Genomic DNA, 10,756 nt, shown 5'->3' with positions numbered 1-10,756 from the left:
TTCTCTGTATATCAACCTTTTAGGGTTGTAATTTTTTTCTTAGATCCATTGTCTTGGTGCCGAGACTTATTGACCTTTGCACGTGTTGTTTATGTTTAATTGTTTACAATTACAGTGTCAGGTCAGTTGATGAAAAATGTCTGAATAACACACAACTCAATGCCGACTTACAGTTTTTTGTTTCAGCACACTTCCTAAATAGAAATTAAAAAAGAAATGGGAAAAGAAATTTCAAAATACTTGAAAATATTTATTAAAGTACATATAACAAACGTTGTAACATATATGTATAAAGTATAACAAATACAAAGTATAAAGGTTATGTTTTTCCACAACGTCAAAGTGACTTTAGAAGTCAGAAAGAGCAATTAAATATCACTACTACAACTCCACTTGGTTATGAACAAAATAATAGAATAAATAAAGCCATTTAGGAAGGCAATTTTGCTAGGAATTAAAGCGAGAGCAGAGATTTCATTAACTGTGAAGTTGGAAAAGAAGAGCTTGAACTCTTGACAAAGCTTTGTAATGGGACTAAACTGCTTAAGTGACATCCAGGTCACTTCCGTTGCTCAGTACATTGCTTAGTCAAGTATATACAGTTTGGTAAGTCACAATACTAATTTAGTTTTATAGTGACAGGTCAAGTAGAAAAATCTGAATTGAAAAAAAAATACAACTTTAAAATGGAAAAATATCAGGCAACTTTCATCATTTAAGTTTTCCTCATAGACATCTACAGTAGAAAAGGAATACATTTGAAGAGTGTGTTCAACACAGCGTCATCTGCTACTTCATCATATCTATACAGCAGTATAACCAGCCTGGTTGAGATCTTTACAGATGTGCATCAAGTGCATCTTTGAGCTGTATACTGTATGTTGATATTAGTATATATTAAATGCAGACAGCAGCAGCTTATACACACAGGCAGGCTGGCAGACAGGCCAGTTTGGTTCAGTTCAGTTGGCCTCCATTCGAAGCGGTGTCAAGGCGAAGCGAAGAACATGGGTGCAAGGAAAGGGGAATGTCCCACCTCTCACTGGGTGGAGTCCGAGTCACTGGAGTCCAGGCTTGCCTGTGTAGGTGTGGGGTTGCAGCTATGATGGGCAGCCGGTGGGCAATGGAGGGTCTGTGTGCTCCGCCGCAGGTTCTCCAGGGACTGCAAGAAGGAACGACGTGCCCTCTCCTCCTCCAGGGGTGAGGAACCCTCTTCTTCTACCTCTGCGATTTCAGCAAAGGTGACAGGCTGTGTTTTAAAGCGAGCCTCGCGAGGTCTGCGGGAGCGGCTCTTGCCCCTTGCTGGGCCTTTGGGAACAGGCAGCTGCTGGGGGAACTCCTCCATGGCTGAGGCCATAAGGTGAGCTGGCAGGACGTGAAAGCCAGAGGCCTCCATAACCATCTGACGCACAGCAGCCATTGGTCGAACAGAAGCCCAAATAGGTACAAAATTAAATCTAGTTTAAATGCAACACCAAGTGTGACTGAAAGTCTACAGCTGACTGGCTGTGCACGTCTTAAACTTTTCTTTCCTTGCCCTTTCTGGTGCTTTGTCCTATTTAAGTAGACGTCTGTCTTTCTCAGGAGAACCAAAGCAAGAGTTTGTCGAAAGTCAAGCCAAACAAACACTCCTCAAACCTCCAAGTCCAGGTACACTCACTGACGACTGCCAGTCTTAAAGAAACAACCGCTTTTGAGCTGCTCTGGTCAGCCTCTGTTCTCCACTCCTCAATGCGAGTGTTTCTGTTTCAGCTCTGCTGGTGTCTGATGTCTCTTTTCTCTCTGGCTGTTTCTCGTTTTGTGTGTGTGAATCTCAGTCTGGTGAGGTTAATGCCACCAACAGCTCCAGCACACTCTTTTATAGCAGCTCACTACCCACTCAGTCTCTCTCTCTCTCTCTCTCTCTCTCTCTCTCTCTCTCTCTCTCTCTCTCTCTCTCTCTCTCTCTCTCTCTCTCACACCCTGTTTGCTAGGTCCCTCCTTCTCCCCTCCTTCCATCTTCGTCATGGTTCCGGCCTTCAGAGCAGTCAGCCAGTCAGAGTCATCCCACCAAAATAAACATATGAGGATAGAATATCTGTGTGTGTGTGTGTGTGTGTGTGTGTGTGTGTGCTTGGGTGATAAGGCTTTGACGGATTTGTAAGGGCGAGAGAGATTTAGAGACAGAGGGAAAGAAAGACAGTCCAGACAGAAACGGAGACATAAAAAAGATGCAGAACAGAGACGACAAATAAGAGAATTAGAGAAGGGAGAAAAGTGGACCATGTTTTAATCACAAAACGTAGGACAGAGTCCTTGGGACGGACAGGGGTTAGAAAAGCTGAGTCCATTACAGAGGAGTTGAGTCAACTCTGTGGAGATCATTTTATTGACTTATGCATTGTAGAGGTGTGAATCTTCACTGATCTCCAGATTCGATTCGATTACGATTATCATGTCAGCGATTCGATTCGATATCTCGATTAATTTCAACACCTCTAATGCATTGCCACGTGTATAACTCCAGCTCAGGAACAGTTTGCCAGAATTTTGAGAGTCTGGCTGAGAAACAACAACCAGCCAAATTAAGGTTAATCAAAGTCTCATTTGAAGAGCTTCAAAAGAAAAAAAAAAACACATTTCAATATGCAGCCATGGGTGTAGTTACTATTATATGGAGCACTATACATTCAATTTCCTTGTCTTCTTTTTTGCACCATTACTGACATGCTGGAGCTAGAAATTTTAATATTTCACTAGCCAATTGCATAGTCAGGATCAAATAAGTTGGTTACTTGCCAAAGTAACTATAGTCTAGCCAGACAGACATACTAACGAGCCCGACAATGGATTTTGCCTTGTATGCACTAAAAGATGCACACTCTGTTCACTTAAATGAAATGTGTGGTTAAAGTGGATCTGAACTCACCCTAATGTGAGTCTGGAGGGAAACATGGCAGGCGGCTCTGCTAACAGTGTTCATAATGTAAACAGGACTGCAGAAGAGATAAACAATGTCAGGACGTTATTACTGTAGAGTCCTTGTGATGGTACAACCACCTCATCTCTTACCTCTTGTATGTACAGTGTGGCAGCCTTACATGCGTACTTACACACATAGACCAACAATAAGCTGAACGCACAATCAAAAGTAGACAAATCAACCTGGATTGGATGTCTTTGGACTGTGGGAAGAAAGTGGAGCACCCTGAGGAAACCCAAATACATACCCAGAGAACATGCTAAAAAAAGGTCCAGGTGTGAAGCAGGGCATTAATGTTTAACATCATTTAGAATCTAGTCTAGTCTAAGTGTTTAAAGACAGCTGGTGTTATGCAGCATTCCCACGAGACATTTGGCATCCATTACATTAAACCACAAACAGATAGATAGATAGATAGATAGATAGATAGATAGATAGATAGATAGATGGACTTTATTAATCCCAAATTGGGCAAAACACAAATGTACATGTATGTACAAGTGTAGAATACAATTCACAACCTACATACATAGTATATATCGCAAAATAAAAAAAAAAATATAATATTAGATATTAAATATGAAGTGACCAGTATGCAAGTAGCATAATAGTGCTATATTGTAATGTGTGAGGTAGTTATCTCACACACAGCTGTGAATTGTGGTACAATTTTATGGAATGAGGCAGGAATGATTTCTTGTAATCACCTTGGCTACAATGTTGTGGAAGTGTCTCAGTGTACCAAATGAAGTCTATGAATAAATTATGTCTACTTGCACATTTTTGATGAGATGGGTTGTGATATTTTCTCACACTTTAGTCCTAATGAATACAAGAACAAAAAATCAGTGACAAGTTTTTCACAATAACCAAAGACAAGCACATGAGCAATGCCATGGAGGGAGAGGCAACGTTTGTTGGGAATTATAAAAGTGATTAATCACTTTCACTATGGCCTATTTGTTTGTAATACTCAAGTCACCACAATTATTTTTTCAATGATATATTGATGTCATGTTATAGCATCTTGAAGCTGGGGTAGGCAGTTTTTTTTGCATTATTAGGCAAACATTCCATAACGACCCTTAAGCATATTGCAATTTGAGTGGTCTGATAGAAAACTAGACTTCTGCACCTCCTCTTGGCTCTGTTTTCAGGCTTTAGAAAATCCAGCCTGTGACGTGTCACTTTGGCCAATCACAAGTTATTCAAAAAGAGGGTGTTTCTACAAAGTATTTGCTGTTCTTCAAATGCAGATGCACATGCAAGTCCCTTCAGATGGTGTAAGCCTGATTCAATGGCAGAAAATCCTTGCTATTCCAGCATTGGCAACACATGGCTACACTGCAAAGCAACCCCCAAAAAAGACAGACTTTTCAAAACAAAAACAAAAAAATATAAAAGAGAGTCTGACAATAAAAAAATAAAAAAAACTGCAATAAAACCCATGTCAATATCGGTGAAGCTTTTCAGAGAAAATGCTGGTAATACTTTAGCCTTCTGCTGACCGTAGCCAAAGGCTCACAGCTGTGGCTAATTCAAATTCATCAGGCGAAAGAGACAAATTTAGCCGTCGAGCTCCATTGAGTCCCATTCATTTTGCACTCGCCTGCGATCACCCCCAGTAGAACACTGGTTGAACTGCAACCAAATTCGGTACAATGGGGCTGAATAGAGAGTGGACAGGCTCTCCGTAGACGGGCTCTGGTAATTCTCATAGGATTGGCGCTATATAATGGCATCATGATCTCAATCACGATCGGGATGATTGAAATTAATGACTATTACTCGTATAGGTTGAGCTGCAGGAGGAGGGTTGTATTTTCAGATTCTTTTCTGGTGGGGGTTTTTTTTTCAGAAAACTGTCTACCCCAGCTTTAATTCATTCAACACAAACTAAATTTAGCCCACATTTTCACAGTTAAATTTCTTAAACTTAAACTAGTAATGGCAAACAATTTAATGAAGAGCAGCATATTGGCACTAAGAATTGTGCTTCCTCAGTAATGATTCACACACTCACACACACTCTTACAGTCCAACACATGATACCATATTTTTTCTTTTTTCAAAACAATACCAACCTCGGTTGTATTGTTTGAAGGTTGATTTATATGTAATTCTATATGTGATGTAATGTATTTCAAAATACAGTCAGTTTTAATATATCATGACAGCATCAATGTGTAGAGAGCAAACATAGTGATAATTAAATGAACGTGTCTTATCCTGATTTAAACATCCATCACTTGAAAAATATAACTGCTGGTATGAGAGTAAAACCAGCTATTTAAGATAACTTACTGCAAATGGAAAAAAAAAACCTTTTGGGAATTCATTTTTTGAATGTTTGCAGATTAGAAAAAATAGGTTATGGACAGACACACAGGAAGCTCGGTCTTATTGGTCACACGCCACACATGGAAACAGATATATACGAACACCAGCGACTCATCAGCAGTCCCAGCATCATCCAAGTCAACATGTCACGTCATCTTAACTGTAACTGTAATGACTAAATGTATCAGTGTCACCGCTGAAGGGGGCATGTCAAGGTTGGTGTAGATCAGTTGGGTCGGTTACATTCACACTGCAGCTGACAAAATCCCTTCCTGAGCCATTCAACACACTTGTGACTTTTGAACGCTCAAGACAAAACTCTTTACTGCTGCTATGAAAATAAGCAACTCTTGTTTCTGCACGGCACAGAGTGGGTGTGATAGGATAATTAATTGCTGGTGCAATACAAACAAGTCTGGCAAATAAACTATACACAGGAATATTGTTACTTCATATAAAGCAGGGTTCAGTGAAAGAGATATATTTGTGTACATTTAATTTCTATCTATTTTGTGATAATTAGTGTGATCACTCTGCTTTGTTATTGTGCGGTCTACTTACTCTCACCAAGATATAAATTTAGGATGTTGTACATGGTTTTATGAAGTCAATTCACTTTGTGTCATCCATAGTTACTAATATGAACTTGTAGTGTCGCCAACAGTGACAGCGAAAGCATGTACATCATGCAACGTACGATCAATCGCACTGAGGTGACAACTTTGTATTTCAAGGGTTGACCTCATGGGCTTTCCTTTGCCATGTTTGCAGAGTTTTAAGGGGTGACAGCTCCATCATTTTGTCACGCATTCCTTAGATGACACCTCAGGAGGGGGAGACGGACACCAGGTCATCCTGTTACTTGTCTAATACAGACACGCACACACAAGCATGCACACACGCGTTCAGCGGGGTTGTAAGCCGTGGACGTGAACTTGCAAATACCTCCTTGCTCTATTTTAAGTAGATCTAAGGTCACCCACGATCAAGCCAGCAGCTGCTAGTCAAGTGACATCATATTACATTTGTGATTCCTGTTTAACTGTAGGTGTGTGTGTGTGTGTGTGTGTGTGTGTGTGTGGGTGTGTGAGAGAAGGTGTGTGTATGTGTGGTTCTAGTGCGTGACCATGCATAAATGTATACATGCTTGATTTTTTCATTTCATATCATCACCCATTTGATTTAGCGTACATGTTTTGTGACATGCTTGCAGGGAATGGGGAGTGTGTTGAGCAAAAACTGTGTCTGTCCTTGGGGATGCCTTGTTTTTCTAAAAAGAGTCTGCCAAGGCTGCATGTGTTGTACACAAGGACATCGTTTGGCAAAAACATTACCCAGAAAAAACATTTGCACTGCACTCGTCTTTCAATCACGTTGTTAAAAGCTTCACTTAAAATAAAGAGGTGAAAGTAAAAGAACTGAAAATATCACAATCCATGTTAGAATAAACATAACCTCATTTACCACATTCTTGCTTGCTGTTATTTGTAGCAGCAAGTTGTTTTTTCTTGTTGTAATGTTCTGTTATTATTCTGTTGGTGGGAAAATCCTGGTGTAAATCCCAGAATGCATTGCTGCCTGTGACGGTCCCTTTTTCGGTGGGAAGAGAAAAAAAATCTATTGTGCTCAAACGAGAAATAATTCTTTAGTTTATTGTGGTTTCTTTGTTTCTAGTCAAACCAAAACAGGTATTTTGTAGGCATTATCCTCGGTGTTGTATCACTCTATCCCATCCCGTTTCCTGTATTCAACAGCTGATGACATTTCAAGGAGAATACTTCCAGCAGGGAGCATTGGCAGCTGAGAAATAATCCCCTCCAATCCCCTCTTTGATCACCTACACTGCTCTTGTCCCACCCTAAACACACACATATGCACACACCAATTAAAGATGGTTTGGAGTTGACTGTCATAAAACTGTATACAGATATGGTCATTAACTGGGGCACATTAAAAACACCTACTGCACATTTACTGTATGGTTCAATCTCACCACTTTGATTAACCAACTAAAGAACCAAACCAAACAAGTTTATCTTAGCTAGCAGAAAACTGTGTGATGGAAAATGTATCCTAATTTATTTTGCCAATATGTCATTGATAAATTGCATGCTTGCAAAAGGAGCTAAAAAAATAGATACATTTCTTATTTACATGCAATCGTTATACAAAAGTCTCATAATTGAATTCATTATAATATACTGTTGTTTAAAGAACTATAGGGCGTTTTACAGGTGCTTGCAATAGCATATTCCAACTGAGATCTTAACTGGAATATGAGCCAATATCAGTGACATAATATGTATATAAATATTACATTCCTGGTTATGAAACAAGGGCATTGGCTGGAAAAGGAATCAGGTGGAGTCATTGTAATTAATAAGCGGGCTCAACTTTCACTAGGTTCCACTTCATTGGTGTGTGTGTGTGTGTGTGTGTGTGTGTGTGTGTGTGTGTGTGTGTGTGTGTGTGTGTGTGTGTGTGTGTGTGTGTGTGTGTGTGTGTGCGCAGTATGTTTGTGTGTAGTGGGTGTGCAGGTAGAGTTACAGGGCTCAATGTAAGGGATTAGTTTAGGGGCTAACAGTATAATTGGCATAGACGACACACAGCCATAATAAGGACTTTGCTATATAGTTTGTCCCAATATAGGATAGATTTTAATTGTCAAACTTAATGTAAATTGAGAGCATTAGTGTGACTCACTGCATGTTAATTGTGCAGCTTATTCCGGTGTCACTGATAGTATGCACTAAACCAAATGCATAATGAGATAGACAGCACAGTAGAAGAAGCACTAACAGCAAAGAAAGTCGTCTGATTAAGGGACGCCAGAGAGATGTCCAGTAGTATTTAGAAATGTTTAAGTAGTGCCTGCAGGAACAAAAAGTAAGAATAAACTGCTCAGTGGTATTTTTTCAAGTGCAAGACACAGACATAAAGTGCATAGAGGAATACAATGTCTTTTTTTTTTTTTTTTTTAAATTGGTTGAAGCTCGCAAATATACCATCAATGTACAAGTCTTCCAAACTAGGTAGCCCTTTATTTTCTAAAACGGAGAATCGTGGGTCAATCTTTGCTGGAATGAACAGGTGATTATTGCAAATAGGAGTTGCTAGAGGGAGGGTGAGCCATCCGAAGTGGCGTCTTATTTGTGCCCAAATTTTTAGAGTTCCAATAACAACCGGATTAGATGTAAAGCTTAACGGGGAGAAGGGCAAGGTACTACATGTTAAAGCTAGCGCCGACGAGGAGCAGGAGGCTGACTCACTCTGGCACCAACTGGATTGAGGGGAAGTAAACCAAGATATTATCTTATGTACGTTGGCTGCCCAATAGTAGCCGATTAGATTGGGTAGACCCAGTCCCCCAGCCGATCTATTCCTACAAAGCAGTGTACGACTTGCCCTTGGCCGTTTACCAGCCCAGATGAATGATGAAATAATGTCATTTATAGCTGTGAAAAAGGATTTGGGAAGAAAAATGGGCAGACATTGAAGAACATACAAGTATCTTGGTAACACATTCATTTTTATAATTTGTATCCTACCGGCTAGGGACAACGGCAGATAATTCCATCTTTGTAAATCGGACTTGACCGTCGTTGTTAATGAAGTAAGATTTTGCTCTCACATTGTTCGCAAGGATCGTGTAATTGTAATGCCAAGATATTTAAATCCTGTGTTGGCTATTTTAAAGGGTATTGTTGATGGTGATATGTCTACAGCTAATTGGTTGATTGGGAAGTATTCGCTTTTAGAGATGTTTAGCTTATATCCCAATAGACGACCGAAAGAATTTAATAAAGTCAGGATACGTGGGATGCTTGCCAAAGGGTCACTTACATAAAGAAGCAGATCATCTGTATATAACGAAACCTTGTGTTTTATGCCCCATCTTTCAATCCCCCCAAATCCCTCCTCCATTTTTAGAGCAGCTGATAGTGGTTCAATCGCTAGCGCAAATAATAACGGGGATAGCGGGTACCCCTGTCGTGTTCCCCAAAAAAGTGGGAACGGAGTAGAGCATTGGTTGTTTGTGCACACTGAGGCGCAGGGAGAGGAGTAGAGTAATCTGACCCATGAAATTAAGTTAGTATTAAAACCAAACTGTCTCAGGGAAAAGAGGAGATAGGCCCACTCCACCCTGTCGAAGGCCTTCTCGGCGTCAAGAGACATTATTACCTCTGGGACGTTAGAGGAAGATAGAGAGAGGATGACGTCGAGAAGCCTTCTTATGTTGGAGTATGAGTGTCTTCCCCCTATAAATCTCATCTGGTCCTCTGAGATGATCTGGGGCATGACAGATTCCAATCGCCGAGCTAAGATTTTTGCGAGTATTTTAACATCTATCGGGAGGAGTGATATTGGTCGATAAGATGCGCAGCTCAGTGGGTCCTTACCCTTCTTATAAATTATAAGATGGAGATGGAAGCTTGCATAAGAGTGGGCGGCAGGGTGCCTTGTTTAAATGAGTGGTTAAACATTTCGAGTAATAGTGGAGCTAACTGGTCTGAGAATTTTTTATAGAACTCGACCGGGTATCCGTTGGGGCCTGGGGATTTACCACTGTTCATTGAATGTATCGCTTCTTTAATTTCTGAGAGAGCGAGAGCGGCGTCTAGTCTTAGATTGTCCTTGGGTGACACTTCAGCTAAGTCCAAATTTTCAAAAAAGTTATTTAGTTGGTTTTCATCTGTGAGGGACTCTGCGGCATATAGTTGGGAAAAAAATGATCTAAAAGTGTTATTTATTCTGTCCGGGTTAGAGGTTATTGAGTCTGATTCGTCTGTTATCTGAGTCATTTGATTCAATGCTGTTTTTGCCTTCAGCTGATGAGCCAAAAGGCGTCCAGCTTTGTCACCATGTTCGTACACCAACCCCCAAGAGCGAAGGAGAAGCTGTTCAGCCTCAGAGGTGAGAAGGAGATCAAGTTCCGTTTGGAGTCTTATTCTTTCTTTATATAAATCCGGTGTATTTGCGGACGAGAGTGAGTTATCTAGATCTGCAATGGCTTCCTCCAGCTCCTTCTGCCGAGATCTGCACAATTTATTTGTATATGACGTGAAAGAGATAATTTTACCCCTTAAGTAGGCTTTGAGAGTGTCCCATAATGTGGACGGGGAAGTTTCATCATTCTTATTAGTTTCACAGAAGAAAGTGATCGATTCAGAAATATGTTTGCAAAAGTTGGCATCTGCCAGCGAGAGAGGGTCTAGCCTCCAATGTCTGAATCCCTTTGGCTTCATACTAAAGTGAAGGTCTAAGATTACCGTGGCATGATCCGACACTGTTATGGGTAAATACTGGGTGGAGACAATAGCTGGAATAAGTTTTTTATCTATCAAGAAGTAGTCTATGCGTGAGAATGAACGATGTGCATGGGAGAAGAAAGAGTATTGTCTTACGGAAGAATGTGAAAATCGCCATGGGTCCACCAATCCATATTGACTCATA

The 10,756-nt window shown here is 40.4% G+C and overlaps 1 protein-coding gene across 1 annotated transcript; it reads right to left on the bottom strand.

The window, feature by feature from the left end:
- Positions 1-229: 229 nt before the first annotated feature.
- On the bottom strand, positions 230-1,898 carry c8h11orf96 (chromosome 8 C11orf96 homolog). Its single transcript, XM_078256032.1, has one exon. The coding sequence runs from the start codon at positions 1,418-1,420 to the stop codon at positions 1,040-1,042; it is 381 nt and encodes a 126-aa protein (XP_078112158.1). The 5' UTR covers positions 1,421-1,898; the 3' UTR covers positions 230-1,039.
- Positions 1,899-10,756: the final 8,858 nt, after the last annotated feature.

The sequence above is a fragment of the Sander vitreus genome, chromosome 8 (assembly GCF_031162955.1).
Source record: "Sander vitreus isolate 19-12246 chromosome 8, sanVit1, whole genome shotgun sequence".
In the NCBI taxonomy this organism is placed as follows: Eukaryota; Metazoa; Chordata; class Actinopteri; order Perciformes; family Percidae; genus Sander; species Sander vitreus.
The sequence above is the reverse complement of the archived record's forward strand: the minus strand, read 5'-3'. Positions and strand labels throughout refer to the sequence as shown.